The following is a 27,931-nucleotide window of genomic DNA, read 5'->3' as shown; positions in this document are numbered from 1 at the left end:
TTTGATGGCAAGAGAATAGCACTACAAATGTAGAAATTAGGACCAGAGTGGTCCTAATAATACGGCGGGTAGAGTGCTTGCCTTACATGCCGCTGACCTGGGTTTGATCTCTTGCACTATATATGGTTACCTGATCTTCATCAGGAGTGATACCTCTGAGTGCAGAGGAAGGAGTAGCCCTGTATAACACCAGGTATAGGCTCTCAAAACAAAAAGAACAGAAAACAGAAAAAAAAAAAAAAAGAAAGCAGAGCTTAGTAGGGCTGGAGAGACAGCACAGAGGTAATGGCATATGCCTTTTCTGCAGCCAACCCTGGTTTCATCCCAGCACCACATATGGTTCCTTGAGCACCATCAGAGTCATCCCTGAGCACAGACCCAGGAGAAAGGCCTGCACACGTATGGGTATGGATGGACCAGAACCCCCCCAACCCCACCATACACACACACACACACACACACACACACACACACACACACACACGCTCACTAACCGTCCCGCCCCCGCCCCCCCCAAAAAAAAGAGTAGAATTGAGTATAGACTTCTGCTTGGGCCGTGGAGATGGCTCAAAGCGCTGGAGTTCTTTGCAAGCAGGAAGCAGGTTCCTATCCCCACAGTCACCAGCTACGGAGAAGCCCCGATCACCAACCTGTGACAAACAGGTAGCAAACAAATCAACAAAAACCACCAAAAAACTAAGAACAACTTTTACTTAATATGTCTGCACTCAGGGTATAAGAAATTAGCAGCAATAGCTGAGATCAATAGCAGAGGTGAACAGAGAAAGAGGCAAACACATTCAAAATTTCGGCCTAGCAATGTTGCAATGGGAAAAACCAGAGGACTTGGAGGCAAGTAAGTGATACTTTGCTCTCAGTATATGTAATGATGATGATAGATTGGATTCAGTCAGGATTCTTTTTTGTTTTTTTAATTTTTTATTAGTGAATCACTGTGAGGTGTAATTACAGACTTACAAACTTTTGTGCTTGTGTTTCAGTCACACAATGATTGAGTACCCATCCTTCCACCAGTGCCCATTTTCCACCATCAATGGCCCCAGCACCCCTCCCACCACCTTTCCCTGTCCCGCCCCCGGCCCACCTCTGTAGAAAAGTAAAGTAAAGTAAAGGCCCTCCCGTTGATCATCGATTTGCTCAAGCGGGCCCAGTAACGTCTCCATTGGAGACTTCGTTGTTACTGTGTTTGGCATATCGAATACGTCACGGGGAGCTTGCCAGGCTCTGCCGTGCGGGGAGATACTCTCGGTAGCTTGCCGGGCTATCCGAGAGGGGTGGAGGAATTGAACTCGGGTCGCCATGTTGGCCGCTTGTAAGGCGAACGCCCTACCACTGTGCTATCGCTCCAGCCCACCTCTGTAGAAGGATATTCCCTTTTGCTCTCTCTCTCCTTTGCGGTCAGGATTTTTTTGGGAGCTTTTTGGTTGGGAACTTTCCTAACACTGCTCAGCGTGGGCTTGGCAGAACTGCATCTGGTGATGCTCAGAAGCTCTGTGGTACGAGGGATTGATTTCAGGATCTCCTATATGCCTGGCACAGACTCTACGTCTCCTTGCCCCCCACCCACTTTTGCTTTTACTTGATAAGAATCTGTGAGAAAATTGTCATTTTTCTCCATTTAATGAGTGTTTGAATGCATAGGCTTTGCATGAAATTGAGAATGATCTGCAAAAGAAGTTCACATCCTGGGAATGAAGAGATAGTGCAGGGGCTAATGTGCTTGCTTTGCATGTGGCCATCTCTGTTCAATTCCCAGTGCTACCTACTCACCCTAAATTATCGCCGAGCACAGTCAGGAGTAATCCTTCATCATTACCAGATGTGGCTGCAAAAGCAAGCAGTTTAAGAAGCAAGCAAATCAAGAAGTCCATATCCTCCTTCCTGGAACCTGTGTAAAGGTTATCTTGCATATCAAAAGGGCTTTATAGATGTGATTAAGTTAAGAATCTTGATACGGGAAGATGATACCAGATTATCAATGTAGACCTAAATGTAACAACAAGGATCCTTATAAAAGTAGGAAAGGACAAAAAAAATAAAAAAATTAAAAAAAATAAAAAAAAAGGGGCTGGAGTGATAGCACAGCGAGTAAGGCATTTGCCTTGCACGCAGCCAACATGGCCAACACAGGTTCGATTCCCAGCATCCCATATGGTCCCCCGAGCACCGCCAGGAGCAATTCCTGAGTGCATGAGCCAGGAGTAACCCCTGAGCATAGCTGGGTGTGACCCAAAAAACAAACAAAAAAAAAAAGTAGGAAAGGAAAGCCAAGGTAGAGAAAGACTGAGATATGATGACTGAAGCAGAAATCAGGGAAATGCTGATCAGGAACAAGGGCAACTTCCAGAAATTGGAAAGAATAAGAAAAAAATTAGTCTCTACAGCCCATGAAGACTATTTCAGATTCTGATCTCCACAACTATCAGACAATAAACTTTCTCTCTCTCTGTCTCTCCCTCTCTGTCTCTCTCTGTGTCTCTGTCTCTGTCTCTCTCTCTCTTTTTGCCATACCCAGAAGTGCTCAGAGTTTACTCCTGGCTCTGTGCTCAGGGATCCATGGTGGGCTCCAGGGAGTAAGAGGTATCTGGAATTGAACCCAGTTTGGCTATATACAAAAGAAGCACCTTACATACAGTACTATCTTTCTAACCCCTAAATTTGTGTCATTTCAACCCATTAAATTTGTGGCAATTGATAAAGCAGAAGGAAGTATTACAAGGCATTGTCAGTGTAGGTTAGCCAAAAGGAGGTAAATATTATTACTTTAGCACTATGTAGAGACTTTTTAAAAAAACTTCCCAAGCAGTGTTCAGGAGACGAGGGTTCCCTCCCAGCAGTTCTCCACAATCAGGGTCTGCAGTTCAATGTGAGGGCCCAAGGATGCGGTGCTTTTTATTTCCCCAGTATTACTTAGAGGCCTCCAGGGTTGTACTTGTGATATTTGGGGGAACTGTGTGGTGCTGGGGATCGAACTGGGGTCGGCCACGGGAAAGGCATACACCTTAAGTCCTCTTCTGCCCCAATTTCTGTATTTCTTATTTTGGCTTTTAAATGAGTTTTTGTAGTTTTGATAATTATTCCTTATGGTAGGAAAAGAAATAAATACCCTAAAGCCACTAGGTCTTTCAACCTCTCTACATTCACTCCTCATTTTGCAAATTTCCCAGTTTCCATCTTTTTCTAATTCTTTTCTTTGGTTTTTCTTTGATCAGTTGTGTGGGACACACCCAGAAGTGCTTAGGGGTACATGTGGTGCTAGAGATGGAAATCAGGACTCAGCCTAGGCTTGTGTGCCCCATGTCTGCTTCTTGCTGATTGTGGCTGATGAGTAAGCTGCCTAATCAAATCTCTGTCCCTATTTCCTAAACCCTCTTGAATTAAAACAAAGTGTACGTTACAACAGAGTATCAATACAAACAGAAGTATTTTCATACAATAGCCACGTGCCAAGCCCCTCTATGCATATGATGAAATTTCCTGGCTGTGAAAGCTAGAGTGGCCCCTAGGTCTCCAGAGCACTGTTGGGGATGCTCCACCTCATCTCCCAATGTTCAAGAAGGAGCAGAGGGCAAGGGTGCCTGAACAATATCAATTAATGTCGGTTTGTGAAGTATTAGGCTGTGAATCATGACTGACAGAAATCAGTGTTTTAGAGAGGCCAGGAAGCCCGTGAGATTAGAGTGTGTTGTTACATAGATGAAAATCTTGTAGAGAATTAGGACCACAAAGATGTACGCTCAAGGACCAAATTATTTCAACATCCAATCAATTAAATCAACTCATGTTTTATGATAAGATAAAATTAGCTAAATTAAAGTTCATTATAAGGACTGGGGGAGAAACCTCAAAGTGCTATAGCACATGCTTTGCATGCAGGTTTGGATTTGATCCCAAAGTCTGGGAAAAGCCCTTAACCAACCAGATGGGAGAGCCCCGGAGCACTGCTGGGTGTGACCCCAATTTTTTTTAAAGTTAATTTTAGTTGAAATGGTCATATGAATGGAAGGGAAAAGTTTTCATGGACTTAAAACTAGCCTGGAATGGAAATACACTAGCCACTGATAATACTCAAAACAAGGAGATAAGGACGTGTGAATACTGGAAAACAGTTAGATCTTTTAGCAAATGTGTGTCTGATTTCATTGTAAATAACACATATGTAATATGATAGTTCTTTCAGGTGGAATTATTTACTATTTATTGAACATTTAGATCCCTGATACTCTGAGACAATAACACATCCTTAATGTACTGATTTAGTGTCCTGGATAATTTAGTTTCCATGGCTTAAAGTCCCTAAATTGTGGCTTAGACATGTTATCACTCATTAACTAATTTATAAGAGTTTGAGCTAATAATTTAAACTTTAAGAACTATATTTTAATCTAAAATGCTTTTCCCTTTTTTTTTGATTTTTTGGGTCACACCTGGCGATGCACAGGGGTTCCTCCTGGCTCTGCACTCAGGAATCACCCCTGGCGGTGCTCAGGGGACCCTATGGGATGCTGGGAATTGAACCCGGGTTGGTCATGTGCAAGGAAAATGCCCTATCGCTGTGCTATTGCTCCAGCCCCACTTTTCCCTTTTTTAACTTTAAAAAGGTTTTAAAAATCTCAACTCCTAATTTAGCTTATTTTTTAGTTATAAGGTGCCTTGCTGCAAGAAAATGTATAGTAATTAAAGAATAAGATTTATGAAACAGTTAAGGTGTACATAAAATATGTTTATATATTATTTAAATATGTTATGTATATATTTATATTATATGCATATGTACATTTATATATTTATGAATACCTTTACAGTTATCTATATCTATATAAAACATATATATATCTTAACAGTTTTAAAAAGTATTCCTAAAATCCTAAGCTCATAAAAGTTGATTGGGACAATCCTGAAAATATTTATTTAACTAAACCTAGTGTTTAAATTAAAATAAGAGATTTTAAAATCATTTTCAGAAGTGGAACGATTCAAAAATTTTAAACTGCAGTAGTCCCTTAAAACTATTTCTTTACTTCATGCCTTCATTGACTATAACCTCACAGATCTTTGTAGAGAGACTTTATTGAAGAGAATATTGCCTGTGGAACATCCTTTGAAATATTTTGAAGTAAAGATAAAAATTAGTTAAGGCTATTAATTAGAAAGGAATGTGTTTTACTGGTTTCTGAAGGTCTATTATGGAATTCCTGATGATAGATTTAAGAGGCAGTGCAGGCATTTGCTAACTAGGGATCGCAGAAATGGAATCGTTCTCAGAGGTTCTCCTCAGAGACTTTAAGCATAACCACATCTTGCTGGTCTTTAGCTCTTGTTCACCCTACTCTGGAAAGAGAAGCCAGCAAGGGGTTTCTATTTATGCATTGAAAAGTGGCTACAAGAATTTCTGTGCTAATGCTTCTAAATAACATATCTGATTCTCTAATATTACCTCACCCTGTCTTTATTTTGAAGTGATATAATATGCATATGGGTTTAATTTTTTTTCCACAAGATCTCAGATTAACTGCAGAGTGCATTTTAGAGAACCTAATTGTGTTTCTGTAAGTGGAAGAAATTGCAGCTAGCAGATAAAATCACTAGATGAAATTACATAATTTAGTAAATTGAAAACCTGACTCAGTTTACCAACATTACTATTTACACAGAACTTTAAGATCATGTTATAGAGGACAAAAGCACATATAAAATTTAAATAAACTATATGATTGTATAACAGTAAAAACTATTTTAAAGTTTTTTTTACCCAAAATCATCGATTTGCTCGAGCGGGCCCAGTAACGTCTCCATTGGAGACTTTGTTGTTACTGTGTCTGGCATATTGAATACTCTCGGTAGCTTGTCGGGCTCTCCAAGAGGGGCGGAGGAATCGAACTCGGGTCGGCCGTGTTGGCCGCTTGTAAGGCAAACGCCCTACCTGCTGTGCTATCGCTCCAGCCCTTAATATCACAGCGGTAGGGCGTTCGCCTTACAAGCGGCCAACATGGCCGACCCGAGTTCGATTCCTCCGCCCCTCTCGGAGAGCCCGGCAAGCTACCGAGAGTATTCGATATGCCAGACACAGTAACAACAAAGTCTCCAATGGAGACGTTACTGGGCCCGCTCGAGCAAATCGACGATCAACGGGAGGGCCTTTTACCCAAAATAGAAGTAGTTCTTATTTTAAGTATATATGTGTTTCTCTCCCAAGTATGTCAGTGTTTCATACACAGTGATTTATTCTGCTAATCCAAAGGTTAGAATAATGTAATCTTCAACATGGATCATGTGAGGCATTTCATTTAATGGTGAAATTCTGCCAGAAATTTTATATTGTAATCCTCACTAAGCCTAACAAAGGAATATGATCAAATTTTTAAAAAATATTCATTTGAGAGTAACATTAGGTGATAGGTTATAAGAGAAATTCCTTTTTGTTTTGTTTTTGGGCCGTACACAGCAATGCTTAGGGGTTACTCCTGGCTCTGTGCTCAGGGATCACTCCTGGTGGGATTCACGGGACCACATGTGTGCCAGGGATTGAATCCAGGTTGACCTCATGCATGGCAATTGCCTTACCTGCTATACTGTCTCTCTGGCCCGAGAAATTCTGTGATCTAGAAAAAATATTATTTTAAAGTACTGTCATAGGTGATGAATGCCAGTGAAACACCAAATTTAAACCATTCTCTCTTCAGTGTCAAGGTCAAAGTATTTTCTTACTCCTTGCTAAATTCTTACAACTCTTCAACTCTTACAAGTTATCTGGGTATTTTCTCTTCTAGTAATATAGTAATATATTACTCCTCTAGTAATATAGTCCCAATTTTCTGCAGAAGTTGATGAGAAAATAGATTCCCATGGCAGAAAACTGCTTTATATTCCCACCAACCCTCTCCTCCAAAATAAACAAAAACTTCTTTTAAGCAACTGTTCAAGAGTGCTTTTATAGAGTGTGAGATACAGGTGTTATTTCACTAATACCAAGGTTAGCAAATGTTTGTTTCCTTTGAGAATCTGAAAAGAAGGTAGTATATAAATGGCCTATGTCTGTATTTAAATAGTATAATTCCACGTATTGATAAGTGCAAGAATTGAGATCAAAGCATGCTAAATAATCCCTAAAAACTTAATTTTGCATCACAGAAAGATCAAAATATATTCCGACTGCAAAAAGCATCACTGCACTGACTGTGCATTCACTAATTTAAAATACATGTCTCGGTTTCTCAGGAGCTCTTGATGAGTTCCTTGCTCCTTTATTTTTCCATCATGCAAAACCACTATCAAATCTGCGTTCTGTATGGTGGAGAGTCTGTGAGTAACCATTAAGCATGTTCTTCCCTCACTGACTTTATCAAGGGCATGCTGAACCACCTGCAAGAAAGAAGGATCTGTGATTGATCACTTGGGTCAGATGCCAATAAACTTGTCTAGGTCAAATCAATGAAGGTAACGGAACAGTTTTTGTTTATTTATACTAAAGAAGTTACTCTACTTTGTGAAACAAAAAATAGTATATCATAGTATATCTATGTCTAAATCTATAATTTGTTAGCGCTAGTTCTTATTTCTTTTTTATGTGGATATATGTGTATAGAATTCAGATTTAAATTCACATTTAAATTCCAGGGATAACTTTGTAAGTAGGAATATTTTTGTTTTCTTTTTAAAAAAACTTTTGTCTTTTGGACCACACCCAGCAGTGCTCAGGGGTGAATCCTGGCTCAGCACTCAGGAATTACTCTTGACTGTGCTCATGCAACCATATTTACTCTTGATTATGCTCAGGAGACCATAGGGGGGACTGAGGATTTAACCTGGGTCAGCAACGTGCAAGGCGAATACCCTACTGCCTGTATTATCTCTTCAGACCCGGAATATTTTTGTTTTCTGATGAATAAATTGAGATTCAAAAATTCAGGTCACTTGATGGAGGACAAGCTGTTACTAACTAATGAATTCACAGTTACTAACCACCTACATTTCTTTCTTCATGGCATAGTTTTCTTGGACATAAAAAGAGATAATTAGGGACAGAGCAATGGTACAGTGGTCAGGGCACTTGCCTTGCATGTGGCTAAGCTAAATTCGATCTCTGGCACTCCAAAACCCATATGGTCTCCTGTGCCCACCAGGTGTGATCCTTGAGTACAGAGCCAGGCTGCCCAAAAAAAAATCCCCCCAAAAGTTATAATCATTTACATATTGCAATTTTGTGTGGTTAACCACATGAGCTCGTATATCAGATACTTTTATTAAAACTTAAAGAAGTTACTTAACTTTTTAAAGTTTTAGTGTGCTAATCTATAAAATAAGCATGCTAATCCAATAAGCCAATTTGAGTTGTAAAGATTGAGAAAATAGCATACAGTTAATACTTTATAGGTAGCAATGATTATCATTCACTTAATCAATCGTCATTGAACCAAAAAGTGCCTACTCTGTGCAAGAAACTGAGGGCACAGAAACAAAACAAAATCAGAAGTCTGAAGGAATTTGCAAGAGTTAGTCTATTGTCAGGTGTTCTGTGTCCTGGTTTTCTCCCCAAATTTAAACTAATTTATAGTCTGGAGAGGGTGAAGTAAGACTCCACTATTTCTGTGTAAACCATTCTTTCACTCGTAGAGAATGTCTTCCTAACTTACTTGGTTATGTTATAATAATAAAACATTTCTTTTCCTTGAATTTTTTTGTTTTTAGATGGGAAAGATTTCAAAAATAAGGCCCTCTTTGATTATGAGACCAATTCAAGGGAATCCATTTTAGAACATGAGATGCCTGTCCCAGCTCTTTCCTACCCAACTTTTGCTGCTGACCTTTCTTTCAAAGCCTGCAAACCATACTTGGGACTGGTGATTCTTTAACTGAAAGTCCCTCTCTAGACTTTGCTCAAACTGACCTTGGTTTCCAAGACACTCCACTCATATTTTATAATCTATTCTGAGATGCAAAAACAGTCTATTACCTTTTCACTTTCATTATCAAGGGCTGACGTGGCCTCATCCAGCAATAAAATTTTTCGTTTTCGGAGAAGAGCCCTTGCAATAGCTAGTGTTTGTTTCTGGCCGCCAGAAAGCTGTGTTCCTTTCAGTCCAACTTGGGTGTTGTATTTCTATTACAGGAACATGCAATTAAGAAAGCAAAGCTAGGTTATTTAAATTAGCATGGAAACCGTAGGCGAGAGCCATCTAAATATTTCAAATTTTGCTACTATCGAAAATTTGTGTCCCAACAAGGGCTGTAGTCTATTCTTGGGCTTCGATGCTAATAAAGGCTAACCCAGCAGTAAACACTACCGTCTCATTTACATATCTAAGCTGATCACAAAGGGCAGACCTTTGCCATTATGTTTCTACAAAGGAATTACTCAAATTAAAGCATAAGAAAATAAAATTGGGGAGAACAAGTTCCAAGTAAACCCAAATCTTTTTCCATTATGTTGCATCACCTTTTACTTTCAGGTCAAAATGATTTAAAGTATCTAACCACAAAAAGGAAATCATTTGGCTCGTTCCTTTTTGTTCTCCACAAACGTCTCTGGGCACATCTCTCCAGATGTTTTTGAATGGTCTCAAGCAGCTCAGTTATCTTCTTTTTTTTTTTTTTAAAGCTCAGTTATCTTCTTCAAGAAAACATAGACTGTTATCTTGAGGCGATCTATTTCTCTATTTAGATCCTGATGGTAATATTTAGTGCTTGACAATGTGTCTATGATTCTGCTATTTGCCAGTGACCCCTTCTTTGGTGTTTTCATCCATGGAAGAGTAAAGGAAATTTCACATGCATCTATACTACCGCAGTCTACTAAGTCAGTATTGATCAGATCAGCTGGTGTCATCAAACTCTTTCTTTCTTTCTCAATTGTCCTACTACTGTGCTTTCTCCGAAAGCTTCATTCTCCTTTCTACCAGCTCTTCTCAGTTGTTTAACAAATACAATTGAGAAGAACAAATACACTGCTTTTCCAGACAAGTATGTCTAGATAGATTAACTCTACTAATAAAGTAAGTTCAAATGCATAGCTTCATTGTATTTCTCCCATGCTAAACAAACCTTTTATTTTAAATTTTGGTTTTTGGCCACACCTGGCAATGCTCAGGAATTACTCTTGGCTTTGTGCTCACTGGTCATTCCTCGTGGTCTTAGTGGACTATATTGGGTGCCCAGGATCGAACCAGGAACAACCACATGCAAGGCAAGTACACTACCTGCTGTACCATCTCTCTGACCACCACATTAACCTTTTAAAGGTAAATGATTTAGTAGTGTCACAGAGATGATGCAACATGTGATTTATATGCTACTCATTTTGTTTCAGCACCTTGGAAAAGCTTGAACAAATATTTTTTCCACATGTGACTACCTTAAGGGTATCTTTTAAATAACCAGTCATTAATTTGGGGGGAGGCAACATCCAGCAGCATTCATAGTCTATTTCTGGTTCTATTTTCAGGGTCACTCCTGGCAATACTTGGGGGACCATGTGCTGGAGTTCAAAGTGGGTGTCAGCTGAATTCAAGTCAATGGCCTTAATCCCCATATGCCTCCGGGAGTACCTTTTAGTCAGAAAGAGCACCACAAGTGTCTGTAGTATATTTCTGACAAATGTGGCATTTTTTATCTCAGTTTATTTTTCAATTATTGAAGTTTCTTATTTTCTATCAAATAATAGGTGCCTGAGTCATTATTACCTAGTATCTTTTCAGAAATAAATGCTCTACAAAGGAAACAAAGCCCACTATCTTCTCTGCAGTTTTATTTGGGAATACCAAAATTTTAGGCTTTCCCCACTAACACATACGTTATTACGTTTGGAACCATGGAGGAGCATAATCAGTTAAAATTATATCATAAATTGTCATATACTGCAAAGGTCCCATCTACTTTTTTATATATATATAATTTTATTTATTGAATCACCGTGAGATCAGTTACAAAGCTTTCGGGTCTAAGTCTCAGTCATACAATGAAACACCCGTACCTTCACCAATGCCCATTCTCCACCACCAAAAACCCCAGTATACCCCCATCCCACACCCTCCCCCTACCTGTGGGGCAGATGATTTCCACATTACTCTCTCTCTCGACTTTGATCACATTCAATATGTCGACACCAGACCCACCATTATTATTTGAGATTTTACCCCAACATTCAGATCTGCTGAAAAGGCAACAGTAGACAATTTGTGTTCTATTGCTGGTTATGAATAACATGATGTCACGTGGCTGCAGTTGGGCCATGTGATTTTGAAATTCTGAAATTTTAACACTTAAATCTGGAGAGATTTCTGCCAAAAGCCACTGGGTTTCGAGATTTGCTCCTGAGTCTCTGGGATAATGGCCATTGCGCAGCTTGAACAGGAACCAGAGAGGCCATTCGTGGGCGATGACTTGGGGTCTCGTTGGGGTGGGGAGGACAGGCCCGGCTCCACCCCCATCCTGTGAGGCCCAACAAGTTTCGTTACTGTGGACGCAGACCTGACTGTCCAATGGCCTCTGGAGGATGACGGCCACTGAGTCGCCAAGGGGGAGCAGGCAGAGGGATAACACCCTTTCCCCCCTGGGGTGGCCCGGCAACAGTAACCTACTGTGTGGTTCAGATGCATTTCTGCCAAAAGTCGCTGGGTCCCATCTACTTTAGAGAATTTATATTAACCCCAAAATTGGGATGGCAAAGGATGGCAAATGGTGTGTAATATTACTGCCAGTCCAGCTTAATTATATCTAGATTCTTTTAGAATAGGAAAGAAGCTACAAAATTAATTTGAAAATCAATTTGCAGTTTTTTTGCCTATTCAGAATTGAAGAAAGAGGTAAGTCTCAAGAATGAACTAGATAAAAAAAAATGAACTAGATAACAATTGCTTTCAGTTTTTTTTGTCTGTTAAGCAGACTTAAATTGTGTATCTACATCTCAATAGTGATCTAAAACTTTTTGAATATTCAAATGAAAGGCTTTTTGTTTTAAATGATGAACTAAAGTGGCATTCTTTCCTTGGTGCTCTGAATCATCTTTTAATGAGATGTTCTAGGGCCCATGTTTCTTCAATATGAACCTGGGGCTAAAAGCCACTTTGGTCTTGCCGGGAACCTGGGAAAGAAAACAATTCTAAATTGGCTACTTTCTGGAGATTCCCTTTGGGTCTGGAGGAGTGTCGGGGTGTTTGCAGTTGTGAAGTTCTTGCAAGGTCCACGTCAAGGAGCCATAATGTGGCTTGACCGAAAGCTGTCACTGTGAATTCTATGGGGACTAAGGGACATCAATTGGTATGTTTAGAAGGTCCTTAAGACCTGAGTATTGTGGCTTCAACTTCTTTACTAAATCCCAGGACCATATTTCCAAATAATTGTTGCCTAGCACTATGACTGGGCACAGTGTATACTAAGGATTCTTAGTATATACTGTATACTCAAAATTATATACTTAGTATATAATTAAGTATATACTTAGCATACTCTAAATTAATGACTTGATATTCACCCTCCTGTTTGAGCAGCCTGACCCCCTTAGTACTGATGATTTAAGAATTTCATTTAAAAAATTGGGTGGATTTTGGGTTGCACAAGGCAATATTCAGGGCTTCTGACTGGCTCTGTGTTCAGGGATCACTCCTAGCAGTGCTTGGGGGAATTTGTGGTTGCTGGGGATGGAACCAGAGTCAACTACTTGCTTGCAAGGCAAATGCTTTAACCTTTTACTATCTTTCAGGCCCTCTGTTTAAGAAAGCGTAAACACAGTGGTTTTAATTGGACTCTATCAGGGCCAGAAAGATAAAGGCACTTGCCTTGCAGGAGGCTAGAGCAGCTGTGACCCTGGTTTGAGTTCTTGGCAGTCAGGAATAAGCCCTGAACACAGCTGGGAATGACCCACCCCCCCACCTGAAAGTAAAGGAAAAGTAAAAACTTTAAAAATACCAACCCATAGGTATCCTGACTTTCTTCATTCTGGAGAAGCCATGTTCTCTCTTAAATACATCTCTCTGCTTCTGTCTCTTTGTCTCTCTCTCCTCCCTTACATTTTTCTAAGTAAACTTTAAAAAATAAAACTATTTTTGCTTTACTAAAAAATCAAAAAGATTTCTATCTCTGTATTCTATATGTGCTTTAGGAGAAAACACATCATACATTGTATATGTATTTAATATGTAATATAGTAAAGTTATTTAGCATGCCAATGAAGTCAGGATTGTCAACTGCCAATTAAATACATGAATGTAGAGGGCCTGAGAGGTACTACAGTGTTTAAAGCACTTGTTTTGCACACAGTAGACCTGGATCTGACTTCAGATGGTCACCCATATCTTCCAGGAGTGACCCCTCAGCAAAAAGCCAAAAATATGGCCTGAGCACTGCTAGATTTGGCCTCAAAACCAGAAAAAATAACTAGAATTCTTTCCTTAGTGCTCTGAAATCTCTTGATTTTTAGGCACATAAATGTGCATAAAAAGTTGATTAGTCTAAGATTAATAAAGGCCACATGTAGTCTCACATAATTAAAAATTTATTTTTGTTTTTTTATGGTAGTCATTTGGAGAGGAAATTAACTTTTCTGTCACTGTCACTGTCCTCCCATTGTTCATCGATTTGCTCCAGCGGGCCAGTATCGAACGTCTCCATTGTGACAATTGTTACTGTGTTTGGCACATTGGATATGTCATGGGCAGCTTGCCAGGATTTGCCCTACCTGCTGTGCTATCACTCCAGCCCACGATAGCACAGCGGTAAGGCATTTGCCTAGCACGCAGACAACATGGCCGACTGGAGTTCGATTCCTCCACCCCTCTCCAAGAGCCTGACAAGCTACCAAGAGTATCTCACCTGCACGGCAAAGTCTGGCAAACTGCCCGTGATGTATTTGATATGCAAACACAGTAACAACAAGTCTTAAAAAATGGAGACGTTACTGGGTCCGCTTGAGCAAATCGATGAACAACAGGAGGACAGGACAGGACAGATGGTAGTCATTGTAGACCTCAACGTGATAAAAATGGCAAGCAAGGACCTAGCACTCTAGTAGAGAAAGAAGATGCTGAATAGTTGAGTAAGCACTCGCATAGTTTCAGACTTTGAGAACTACTCTGAAGACTGTGATGTGATCAGAGGTAGGTGAAGTAATGCAGACTCAAATTAAGTTGTCCAGAGAAGGTCACTATATTTAAAAGAACTTGAAAGTTAAGGCTCTGGCTGTATAAAAGATTCTGTGTAATGGAAAGAAACAGCAAGTATAAATGTCCTGATTTATCTAAGTTGTTTGCAAGACAGGAGACAAGGTTCGCTGGAGCCAATTGAACATATGGCTTGGGAGAGGAAGCATCATTCTTAGAAGCCAGTTCAGTTAGGTAGGAGTTTCGACTGTATCTAAGAGCAAAGAGATGAAATGAAGAAGTTTCAAGCCAATGGGCCAGAGAGCACGTAAGGCACTCGCCTTGCATGCAGTTCACTTGGGTTCTATTCCCATTATCACCTCTGATTCCTCTGAGTACCACCGGAAGTGATCCCTAAGCAAAGAGCAAGGAGTAAGCCCTGAGCACTGATGGGTGTGACCCAAAAACTTAAAAAAAAAGGGAAAAATTTTCAAGCAAAGCAGGATATAATGTAATTTGTTCTTAAAGATTCTCTCTGGCTGATATGGAGAATAAGTATTAAGGGCAAAACTGAAAATATTATGGGAAAATGCAAAAAGAAAGACAAGTGTAGAGAGTAGGTGAAGAATCAGTATATGAAAAAATTCAGTGAATATTAATAATTTTTGGTTTTAGGAAAATTAGGCAATTATTAAATAATTTTTTCATTACTTTGTTTTGTCTTTTTGTTTCTTCTATCTTTTGTTTTGTTTTGTTATTTTGACTATGTCTGGCTTTGCTCAGGGCTTACTTACGTCTCTTTGCTCAGGGATCACTCCTGGCAGTATTAGAACTGAATTGCATGGAACACAATATTGACTTCTGTACTACTTATCTGGTACCTCATATTTATGATATATAAATTTATATTATAAGCAAACAGTAAGTATTTTGAGTAATTTAAAGAACATATAACAATAACCTTTTAGACACGTAAATTACTCGAGCTTATTAGGCAGTGTTGTAGAGTAAGATTTCAGATTTCTTACCTCAGGGAGACTCTCAATGAAAGAGTGAATATTTGCTGCATTTGCTGCTTCTTTTTTCTCATCTAATGGCACAATACGGCTGTTATCACCATAGGCGATGTTCTCAGCAATGCTACAGTTGAAGAGCACAGGTTCTTGAGAAACAATTGCTATTTGAGAACGGAGCCACTGTATGTTCAATTCCTTTGCATCCACACCATCAAACAGCTGTCAAAAGCATAATGGAGAATGGCTGGTATGCAGAGACAGACAACTGTATCATGTTACAGTTCATACAAATCATTAAAAAAAGTTAGGAATTCAAGTTATTTCTTAGTATAATATTACTCAGGAAAGGCTCATAAATTATATGTTGTATAGAAGCAAATTTCATGTAACTGACTAAAATGCCAATTTAAACAACTGACATTTCTAGGAATGGCCACATATTCTAAAAAGCTGTCCAGAGTCTAAAGTAAAGCCTCGTTTGCTGTACTGAAATCAGATAAAAAAGAACCATCCTCACTGTCATAGGGCTTTGTTTAATTAAAGTCCAGTAAGAGAGTCATTGTGACTGACAATGAAAGCAGGTATCAAAGAAATAGTGGTAAACAAAACAAAGCTCTTTTTGTTTGTTTTGTGTTTTGGCATACTATCATTTAGTATAGTGAGTACTGTGGCAGCAATTAATAAATAAAAGTAATATAAGAGATCCAACTGGGAGAAGAGAAATTCAAATTGTTACTAATTTCAGATTACATGATTATGTATGTAGAAGACCTTAAAGATTTCACTATAATTCTTTCTGGAAAAATGAACCAGTACAGGAATGTAAAAGGCTACAAAAATCTGTTGCATTTTCTCTAAACAACTAAATGAGAAAACAATCAGAGACTATTCTGTTCAAAATGGTGTCTGTCCAAAAACATCAAGTACCTAGGAATCAATGTAACCAAAGAGATGAAAGACCTTCACCTGAAGAACTACAAGTTGCTTAACTAAAATAGAAGAGGCCCTGCAACAGAGGGGGAGTGGGGTGGTGGGGGATGAAGTGAGGTTGGTGGGAGGGATACTGGGATCATTGGTGGTAGAGAATGGGCACTGGTGGAGGGATGGGTTCTTGATTATTGTATGACTGAAATGCAAGCATGAAAATTTGTAAGTCTGTAACTGTACCTCATGGTGATTGACTAATAAAAAAATGAAAAAAAAAAAGAAAAATAGAAGAGGACCTCAGGAAATGGTAAAACATTCCATGTTCATGGATTGAAAGAATGAATGTTGTCCAAAATGACCACTCTATCTAAATTATTGTATAGATTCAATGTAATCCCTATCAAAATCCTGATGACATTCTTCAAGGACATAGAATGGGCACTGATAAAATTTGTACAGAATTATAAAATATCTCAAATTGCCAAAACCATTCTGAGAAATAAGAAATTGGGAGATATTGCATTTCCCGACTTGAAACTATATTATAAGCTATAGTAATCAAAACAGCATGGTACTGGAGTATAGACATTACACTTATGAGGATGACATATATCAAAAAGGATAGTAGCAACTTGTGGTGACAGGGTAAGTTACTCTCATGTACTGCTCATAGGAATATTGTCTAGTTCAATCCTATGTAAAACATTATTAAGGTTCCTCAAAAAACTAAGAATAGAGCTACCATTCTCTTTCTTGCTTGGTATTGACTCCAAAGACAAAAATCATCCATTTGAAAAAAATATATGTACACCTATGCTCACTGCAACATTTAGTACAGTAATAGTCAGATTATGGAAACAACCCAGTTGTCCAATGACAGAAGAGTGGATAATAAAGTTGTGACATATGTGTATATATGTTTATATATTCTGGAATATATATATATGCATATATACTTGCATACACACATGCGTACACAATGGAAAAGTATTCAGCGACCAGGTATGATGCACTGTGTAATTTGCTGCAACTTGGATGCAACTAGAGGATCTGATGTTAAGTTAATTAAGTCAGAAATACAAAGACATACACCAGATATTTTCACTAATCTGTGATATATAGCATGACATATCTAGGAAACGGTGTGTATCAAAGGTGGGCAAGAAACCAACTTAAGTTTATATAGAAACAAGAATAAAACAAGAACAAACAAGAATAAAACAAGAACAAACAAGGAATAAAATAAATAGAATGGGAAAGCAAGAAAAAGAAATTTGGGAGTAACATAAAGGTAAGGGACATGGGTCTTATACCCTTCTTTGGCAGAAAGATGAAGTATTTTTATTTGTATAAACCTCTAGACCCAACATTACTGTAAGTATGGAACCCAAATTTTAACACTTAACTTAAAAATATATCTGTCAAGTAATCAGGATGGGAGGATGGTGGTGAAGGGGATAGGGTCATGGGCTGGTAGGAATGAAGATGGGACACAGTAAAACTAAATTAAAAAAATTATAAGGAAAAAAAAGGTCAGCTAAGAAAAATAGTCTTTAGGGTTCAAAGAAAGGAAAGATTGCATCCTTTTTTGAGATTAAAAGGCAGGAGTTAATGACTGACTCAAATAAACCTTAATCATGCATAAAGATCTGGCAGTTGGCAGGAGGAATGAAGATGGCCAGTGGGAAAAGCAGAAAGCCTCATCCAGGGAGTAAGAGAAAACTATTATTTCTGTTTTAAACCAGAACAAACTAAAGAGCTGAGATGTGGATATTAGATCTTTCCTCTGAGACTGGTATTCTAAAAGAAGTGTATGGCCTATGAAATAAAAATTTCTGCTGCCAGGGCTGGAGTGATAGAACAGCAGGTAGGTCGTTTGCCTTGCACGGGGCTAACCCAGGTTCAATTCCTAGCATTCCATGTGATCCCCGAGCACTTCCATGAGTAATTCCTGAGTGCAGAGCCAGGAGTAACCCCTGTGCATTGCCAGGTGTGACTGAAAAGGAAAAAAAAATTTCTGCTGCCATAATGGTTTGAACCAACTCTTTCCGTCTTACCTTCATAGTTGTATCTAGCTAGCTAGCTATATTATTATTATTATTATTATTATTATTATTATTATTATTATTGACTTGGTTGTCTTCTTAGTTAAGGGGCAAAAATTTAAAAGTCAATCACCAACAAAAACGCCTGTCTCGTTAACTCTAACAAACCAGTGAGGTTAACAGAGCATTTAAGAATAGGCCTGGAGATAGATAGTACAGTGTAGGGGTTCCCAACTTGGGTTTAATAGATGGCACCACAGGGCCTTGGAACTTTGATTTGTGAAGCCCTGGAGATCCCTGAGAATTGCCAGACTGGTCCTGAAACAACAGGCCTGAATAGCACCACAACCTCAACCCTCACATTGAATCACCAGTCCAGCTGGCTGAACATTGCTTGGAGGGACCCCTGGGTCCTCTGAGCCATTTGGGAGGTACCCCCAACCCATTCCCAGTAGAATAGCACCACTAATCTTCAGATAAAGTGCAGTTACATTCAATCTTACCACTTGTCCTTTCACGGGATCATAAAATCTCTGCAGAAGTTGGACAGAAGTGCTTTTCCCACAGCCGCTGCTGCCAATAAATGCTACTGTCTTTCCTTTCTCAATACAGAGGGATAAGCCATGGAGGCCCAGCACATCTGGGCGGCATGGATAGACGAAAGAGACATCTCGAAACTCTATATTTCCTTCACATGCGTTCTGGGAAGAAGGTTGAGAGCATTTAGGATGACTTGGGAAGGCTGTGATCCACTAGAGCACACTGGATGAGAGCTCTCTCAAAATTGTACCTGTTGTTATGACCATTTTACTTTTAAACATTTTATTACATTCTGTGAAGCTGTTGACGGACATTGGTTTCTGTCACTTATGTTTAGATTTTTCATGTCTTCTGTTCTTCAACACTAAACTTCACCGAGTTCCTACAATTACTATTCTCCTTTAGCTTCCCTATCCAGACACAGTTCAATGGCAGAGATTAGCTGTTTGACCAGTAAGCACACCTTTTGTTTTGACCTTGTTTTGTTTTTGCTCCACACCCAGTAGTGCACAGAGCTTACTCCTGGCTCTGTGCACAGGGATCACTCCTGGTGGGGATTGGGGGACTTCTGGGGTGCTGGGGAAAGAGCTCAGTTTGGCCACGTGAAAGACAAGTGCCCAACCCGCTATATGGCACTATCTCTCTAGCCTTTGTGTAAATAAAAATTTTAATTTAGTTTGTGAAGCCATAGATCAAAGGGCAGAACACAAGATTTGCATGAGGGAAACTTGGTTTTGACCCCCTAAGCACCTCTGAGAGAGACCCCCAGTGCAGAGCAAGGAGTAGCCCTTATTTAAGTTCTGCGAGTGCCACCCAAACACCAACAAAAAATAAATTAGTTTTTATTTTACATTTATTGCTTAATTTAGAATAACGTAGATCTTCATAAACAAAATGTATAAATGTTTTTGCAACTTAAGCAAGTTCTTGTGGTTAATTCAAAATAGAAAGTACATTATGCTTTAATTTAGATTTATCATCCTTTTCAACTTATTACCTGGTAGTGGCACTTGCCTAAAAGCTTATTTTCTTCTATACTTTGATCCCTTTAGTGGTTGATATACACTTATATACTCCAGGAATGTTTGAAACAAAACTTTTACTGTGTGTGTGTGTGTGTGTGTGTGTGTGTGTGTGTGTGTGTTGCCAGCAATTGAACTAGGGTCTCACACATACAAGGCATGTGCTCTTCAGTTGAGATATATTCCCTGCCCAAGATTTTCACTATCTTAAAAAAGCTACAAAGGGTCATTTGGGATGACTCAGTGTCTAAATATATCTGCCTTGCGAGCATGAAGCCGTGAGTTTGATCTCTGGAAAAGCTCACATGCATAGAGCACTCCCGAGGCTGCTATTTGGGATGGCTAGTCCCTCAACAAAATTTAGCAGTCTGAATAGCAAAGTATTATTGCTTCTTTTCTTTTTTTTAATGACACCCAGCAGCACTCAGGGATTACTCCTGGTTCTATATTTAAGGATCATTCCTGGTGAGACTTGGGGTATCGTATGGGGTACTGGAGATTGAATTTGGGTTGGTCATGTGCAAAGAGAATACTCTATCAGCTGTACTATCAGCTATCAGCTCAAGCCTGGCATTATATACTTTGCGTAGTACCGAAGGAAAAAAATTTCTACAGCAAATCTTAATTCACCACTATAGCTTTTGCTGTATTAATAAAATTAAATATGGGCATCAAATTACCTCACACCTGGGAGAATCTGGGCTGTTATCCAAAAGACAAAAAATAAGAAGTGTAAAAGAGAATGAATGTTCACATACTGGAAGGAATCCTCATGTATTATTGATGAGAACACAAGACAGCAACATAAAAAATACCTTTTTTTTTTGTTTGGGGCTACATCTGATTGTAGCTCTGCTTGAAAGTTTTTCTTGGGGATTCATATGCTGGGTATCAAATCCAGATTTGCTGGCATGCAAGGCAAGTGTCTTATCTGCTGTACTATCTCTCTGACCTGAAAAAATGTAATTTAATATGTATCTTTATAGACAGCAGAAGAAAGATCCACCTCCCCCTCTTCACAACTACAACAACAACAATAAAAGAAGTGCCATATAGAGAGAGAACAAAGGGAAATGCCCTGCCACAGAGGCAGGGTGGGATGGGGGTGGGGTGGGGGGTGGGAGGGATAGTGGGATCCGTTTCATTTTCATTTCATTTCATCATCCTGTTATTCGTCGATTGCCTCGAGCAGGCCCCAGTAACGTCTCTTTCATCCTAGCCCTGAGATTATATTCAAGGCTCTTTAGGAGAAAGAGACCCATCATTGTTACTGGTATTTGGCATATTTGGTACGCCACGGGGAGTTTGCCAGACTCTGCCCTGTGGGCAGGCTACATTCGATAGCCTCCAAGTTTGTCCAAAGTAGGAATGAGATAATAAGATGTCATAAAAAGATGTCCTGATAAGATGTTGCGCGGATGCGAATGTGGCCGCACGGTTCCGGGAGCTGGATTTTATAGTCTCTGAGTCTTGGCCATTGATGGGATTACACGGCGCCAGGGGGCCAGGTGGTGGGTGTGACCCCCGCCTACTGGAATTTGGAGGATCTGGGTGGAGGATGCTCAGCTCCAATCCGAGTAGGCTTGGAGATCTCGGCCCCGGAACCCGCGTGGCTTTGTCCCTCTGCCAGTACCTTCATGTGTCTGGAGAGTGGTCTCAGCATGGTGGTGGCTGGTCCTGGAGGTCTTCGGCTGCCGGAGCCCTGGTTGGGGCGGGGAGGAAAGCTCAACCCGCTCCCCTCCAAGGGGCTCCGGCGAGGAACAGCCAGGCGCGGGGGCAGAAGACTGCACTGGTCTCGTCCGGGAGCTGGATTTTATAGTCTCTGAGTCTTGGGATCCGTGGTGGTGGGAAATGGGCACTGGTGGAGGGATGGGTATTTGATCATTGTATAATTGAAACCCAAGCACAAAATTTGTAAGTCTACAACTGTACCTCATGGTGTCTCACTAATAAAAATTTAAAAAAAAAGAAAAAAGAAATTCCATATGATTTAGTTGTCCCACTTTTGTGTATTTACATGACAAATACAAAAACACTAATTCAAAGAAATACATACAGTCTCATTTTTATTGTATTATTTATAATAGCCAACAACTGGAAAAAAATCTAAGTGACCACTGACTGATCAATGTATAAAGAAAATTTGGTGTACATAATGAAATACTATCATCTATAAAAAACGATGAAAGTTTGTTATTTCCAAACATACACAGACTCAGAAAGTATGTTCAGTGAAATAAATCAGATGGAGAAAGACAGACATATGTTTTTACTCATATGTGATATATATATATATTATATTTATTTTTGTTTTAGTAAGAGGAGCTAAATAAAACAAAAAAATATTTTTTTGAACATAAGGCTCCCTAGTATTTATTAAAAAGAACTGGAGTTGGAGGTAGATCAATCAAGAAAAGGGAGATACATGTCTGGGGAGATAGTTCAAAAAACCTAATGCTCATGCATTACATGCTCTAGTTTGATCTCCCATACTGCATAGTTCCTTGAGAGCAACTCTAAGGATTAAGCCAGGAGTAGCCCCTGAGCATTGCTACATGTGGCACTTTTCCCCTCCCCCAAAGGACATGCTGAATTTTAAAAATGCATATGTGAAACTTACATAATGTTATAATTCATTACTACTTCAATAAAAAGAATAACAAAAATAAACCATTCCTTCATTCAAGAATATGTTATAGCACTGTAGCACTGTCCTCCCATTGTTCATGAATTTGCTTGAACGGGCCCAGTAACGTCTCCATTGTGAGATTTGTTGTTACTGTGTTTGGCATGTCAAATACGCCATGGGTAGCTTGCCAGACTCTGCCATGCGGGCGAGATAGTCTCGGTAGCTTGCCGGGCTCTCCGAGAGGGGCAGAGGAATTGAACTTGGGTCAGTCCCATGCAAGGCAAACACCTACCCGCTGTGCTATGGCTCCAGCCCAAGAATATGTTATAAGGCAAATTTATAAAATAGAAGCATATACATTTAAATATAAAATTTATATATTTTTGTGGTAAAGGTGAAAATTGCTGAATAAAAGGATATCTTGACTTTGAGCTATAGTAATTATGAGTAAAATTTTATACAATTATAGTACTATCTTTTTAATGGTTTGGGGCCATACTTAGTGATGCTGAGGGGTTATTCCTGGCTTTGTGTTCAGGGATCACTCTGGCTGTGTTTAGGGGACCACATAGGATGCCAGGGATCGAACTGGGTCTGCCTTGTGCAAGGTAAGTGCCCTACCCATGGTACTTTGGCTCTGGCCCCAATTATAGTGCTACTTTTTCTTTTGGCTTTTTGGGTCACACCCGGTGATGCATAGGGGTTACTCCTGGCTCTGCACTCAAGAATCACTCCTAGCAGTGCACAGGGGACCATATGGGATGCTGGGAATCGAACCTGGGTTGGCTGCCTACAAGACAAACGCCCTACGCACTGTGCTATCGCTCCAGCCCCCACAATACTATCTTTTATACAGTTACTTAATAGCATCTTCAGTTACATCTCTAGACAATATGCATATGAACAACTAATAAGCAGAAATTGAAATTCATGATTGTACTTACTACTTTTTTTCCTTCTTGATTGTCATTGGTAGTTGGCTTCTTTTCCAACAAAGCAAACAGATGTGCAGCACCAGACTTGGCTTTGGAATATTCAGGTGCCAAAACAAGTGTTTCTCCCATGGCCATAGCTCCATATGCGATTTCAGTAAAAACACTATCAAAAGATAAAGTATTTTAATCTTAATTTGACCCATTTTAAAACAAACAGAAATATCTAGTCAGAAACATGAGTGCCAGAAGGTTCAACAATAATATCTCTTGTAATTTTCTTTCATGCAGTGATCTCCCCTTGCTCTCTGTATAAAAATAACCTTTGGAGCTTTTATAATCCAAAAAATTTTCCTTCCAATGAGATACAGAGATCAAAGGTCCTAAATGGTGAATCTAAAACTTCTAAGTCACCTAGATATATCACTCACTGACTTAGAGATTTGACAGAGAATTCAATAGACAATAGAAAGAATAAGACTGCTAGTGAGATCTGAATCTACACAGTGATATGACTGGGTTTTCTTTTCCTTCTTCTTTTTTGCATATAATGGAGTTAGAAGAGATAAGTGATGTTGGATAATTGTTATCTGCCTGAAGTGCTATTTGAAGTAAAGAGAAAAAGCCTGGATAGTTTCTGCCTAATATCTTTAAAACAAAACTGACTAAAATATACCTTAGTAAGACTGGAAGAAGAGCTTTGATCCTTTATATCTGAATTATATACAAATATGTTATAGAACATGTTAATTATAAAATAGCAAAGAGACACATAATGTCAGGAAACATAGCACGTTCACAAAAATGTGGCATATTATGCAGTCATGATTAAGTAGATTCCTCATCTTTTATTTCACTCTATAGACGAGAACATTTTTCTGGATTGAAATAATTTATCTTAGTAGCAGAGTGGTATAATTCAGTCAAATTCGAATAAGTTTCCTTATTTTTGTCTCACTTTTCCACCCTCTCACCCCCAAATCTCAGATCAAATTAGTTTCACTGAGCTCGAGCAAATCGATGAACAATGGGAGGACAGTGACAGTGACAGTGAAAATATTTAAAAATTAGGGAGTTAAAGAGCCAGGCTGCTTGTTTGCTCTGCTGGATTACTGCAAGGTAAATGTGGCTGGGATCCTTGTGACTTTCTCCTAGGAGGGAACCCACCAAGAGGTGTGTGTTAATCCCATTTATTCAGTGATCTAGATCTCAGATCCTGAATTTTCTTTTTTTATAAAGGTCACAGTATAAAATATGGAACAACCAATTTCCTGGAATGTCTGATGCTAAAATTATTGTGGTGCTAATTCTGTGATGTCATGGGACTATAAGTACTAAATATTTAGAGAAATCACTGAAGGCTCAAAATGCCATTTGAAATACTTAAACAGCCAGCTATAAATATCAGATTGGGTTACTTAGTTTAGAAAGCACATTAAAGCTTTTCTTTTTTCCAAAATAAAAAGGGGGGAAGAAAAGACATTTATTAAGGGAGTGTACTAATTCTGAAGAGAATGTTGGGGCTTGGGAGTTGGGAAAGAGAACATGAAGAGAACCCTCCTCCTGCCCCCCTCCCCCGCTACACACACACACACACACACACACACACACACACACACACACACACACACACAAGTGAAGGAAGTTTGCACCAGAAGAAGGGAATAGGGAAGCCCAGAGTAAGTCCTATGAAGAGAAAGAGATCTGGGTATGGCCCCTTCTAGAATGCAGTACTCCTGTTACTATTTATTCATTGCAATTTATTTAGAAAGAAGTGAGGGGAAAGAGAGAGAAGTACCTATTGGAGAGAGAACGCAGACTTCTCCAAAGTGGAAATAAGCAAGCAAAGGAACAGAGACGAACAAGTGCGATACATCAAGGGAGAACACTTGAAGAGCAGGCCTGTTGCTGTTTTTTAAATGCAAGAGAAAAATCAGACTGGAGTAGACTTGAGTTTGTTCTGATCAGCAGGTGGCAAGATAAAAGGACAATGGCCATTTAGAGACACCCCCTGCTATTTTTGTCCCACAGGGAGTGGAAACTTTTCAAAAGTAAACACTGGAGAAAAAGCCTCTCTTTGATCCAAGATCAGCCAAAAATCTACTCATGCTAAAGTTCACTATTAAACACAAAGTACAAATGTACAAAGGCTATAATTGTCTTTTCCTTGTGTGTCGAGGTTCCTGAGTAGTGTTCAGGAGGCCTGGGGATCCCACCAGTGATTCTTGGCCACTGAGCTATGGGGTTAGTACAGGGCCAGATGATGCAATAATCCTTGGGCCCTGCAGGGCCAGAGGTATATTGTAGGGTAGTACAGTGATGCTGATGTTCTGGGGACCATGCATTATCAGTGATGGAATCTGGATCTCTGTATTCAAGCTATGTGCTCCAGTCCTTTGTGCTATCTCCTTGGAGGACTACTCCTAATTTAAAAGGAATTCCAAACTTAATTGCTGTCTCTCTTTAATCCTACTCTCTCTCTCTCTCTTTTTTTTTCTTTTTGGGTCACATGTGGTGATGCACAGGGGTTACTCCTGGCTCATGCACTCAGGGATTACTCCTGGCGTTGCTTGGGGGATGATATGGGATGCTGGGAATCGAACCAGGTCACTGCGTGCAAGGAAAACGCCCTAACCACTGTGCTATAGCTCCAGCCCCTAATCCTACTCTCTTATCCAGGTTGTAGATCTTTGGTTATTCACTGTAGTGGAAGCATGGGGAGTGGTTAGAGTTGAAAGTGGGAGGGCAGTGGTTTAGAGTCTCTGAAGCCAGATTTCCTGGACCACAGCCAAACAACAATGTTTCTTTCCAAGCTGTGTTATCTTGGTCATGTTATTTAACTTTGAGCTTCTCCTTATTGGAATACAGGTGATAACAAGAATATCTGTATCTCACAGGGCCTTTTGTGAGGATTAAATATATAAATACTCTAAAGTGTGCAGTGCTCAACACATTTATTATTCTTCTCACAGAACTGAAAGTTAATGGGACCCCTATCTATAGATGTAGCTTAGCACTGCATGTTACAAGTTTTGAAGTCACCGCTTTTAGTTTTGTTTTGACTGGAAGAGAATCTTTCCTCAAGGAGGTTGTCATTACAATTATTCTTATACTCATAACTTCCCCCTAACATTCATATAACAACCCAGAGATTCTTTTCCTCCGGCCCAAAATCTTTTCATCAAGAGAAAATACATGATGCATATGTATTTGGTTCCTTGGGTTTTATGGAACATTTTCGTGAACATGATTTCATTTGGTCACCTAGAAGATACGTAGGGCAGGAACTTTTAATCATTTCTTAGCAAGGAAGAAGACTCTAGCTCAGAGAATTTGAGCAGTGTGCCCAGGATCACCTAGCTATGAAGCTGTAGGGCTGGAACTTGAGCTTTGCTCATTGTGTTTCCACCTAAAGAGTGCTCCTTTCCATGGCAAACTGGCTTGAGTTTCTTTCCCAGGATGTTGGGCTTTTTAAGGTAAATGTTTCCTTTCTTAGAATTTTCAGAAGCCCCTAAGTAGGTCTCAATCTCTTGATTTGTCTCCTTTGCTGTTGATTTGTCTCCTCTTGGCTGATCTCTCTATCTGGCCTTCTTATCTTATCCCTTCTGGATAATCTCTGGGCAGAAGTTGGGTGGCTGCCATGGCAGTGAACTCTGAAAGAAGAAATTCCTGTTTTCCTTGTTTGGGCTAAGGTGGTTTTCTTATTTATAATGATGACACCCCACCCACACATCTTCCATGGCTGTCTGGCCTACTAGGGCAAAGATGGTGGTATAGAGGCCTAGCCTTCTTTTTTACTTTTATTTCTTCTTCCTCCTTCTCCTCCTGTCCCTCCTCTCCTCCTTCTCCTCCTCCTTCCATCTCCTCTTCCTCCTTCTCCTTCTTCTTCTTTTATGGATTATACCTACTAGTGCCCAGATGCTGCTCTTAGCTTAGTGCTTGGGGAAACATACAATGCTGGGGATCAAACCATGGCTTCCTGATTTGATCTCCAGCATTTGTTTCCTGGAGCATAAGAAAAGCATGTGCTCCAGCCCGTTATTCTGTCTGTCTGTCTGTCTGCCTGCCTGCCTGTCTGTCTGTCTGTCTGTCTCCTCCCCCACCTTTCTTTCTGTCTCCCATGCTGGAAATTAAAACCAGTTCTTAAACTTGCAAGTTAAGTGTTTACTACTGACTCACATCCCTGATACTTGCTTTTCTTTTTTGCCTTTTAACTTAATCACTATAAAGTTATTCATGATTGTTTCAGGTGTGAAATATTCTAACACCAAACATTTTACCACCAATGTCCAGAGTTTCCCAATGGCCCCTAGCCTGTTTCTATGGCAGCACTTTTTATTTTTCTTATTAGGCTCTGTGAATTACAATACTGTTACTGACGCATAACAGTACCATGCATATCACTTTACCATCTTTCAGGACCCAGTTCTCCTCCAGAGTGACCACTTCCTTTTATTATTGTCTTAGTGGTCCCTTCCATACCTATCTTCCCTCTTTCTTCCCCTCACCAGTGAGAAGCTTCTTACTAAGGATCTGTTCCCCTGTTCTTTGATTCTATTGCCTTTGGGCATTAGTTATTCTCCTACTATGTTTCTTTATATCTCACATATGAGTGAAATTATTTTTTGTCTGTCCCTCTTCCTTTAACTCATTTAACTCAGCATGATGCTCTCTGAATCCATCCATGTATCAGCAAATTGCATGATTTCACCTTTTCTTACAGCCAA

At 39.6% G+C, this 27,931-nt stretch overlaps 1 protein-coding gene across 1 annotated transcript in view; it reads right to left on the bottom strand.

The window, feature by feature from the left end:
• Positions 1-7,185: 7,185 nt before the first annotated feature.
• ABCB5 (ATP binding cassette subfamily B member 5) overlaps positions 7,186-27,931 on the bottom strand; it is a 172,966-nt gene continuing 152,220 nt past the window's right edge. The window contains 5 exon segments of the mRNA XM_056118701.1: positions 7,186-7,383; positions 8,975-9,121; positions 15,122-15,328; positions 18,585-18,782; positions 23,217-23,370. Coding sequence (XP_055974676.1) covers positions 7,186-7,383; positions 8,975-9,121; positions 15,122-15,328; positions 18,585-18,782; positions 23,217-23,370 — 904 coding nt within the window.

This window comes from Sorex fumeus, unplaced genomic scaffold (genome assembly GCF_029834395.1).
Source record: "Sorex fumeus unplaced genomic scaffold, SorFum_2.1 ptg000037l, whole genome shotgun sequence".
Classification (NCBI taxonomy): domain Eukaryota; kingdom Metazoa; phylum Chordata; class Mammalia; order Eulipotyphla; family Soricidae; genus Sorex; species Sorex fumeus.
The sequence above is the reverse complement of the archived record's forward strand: the minus strand, read 5'-3'. Positions and strand labels throughout refer to the sequence as shown.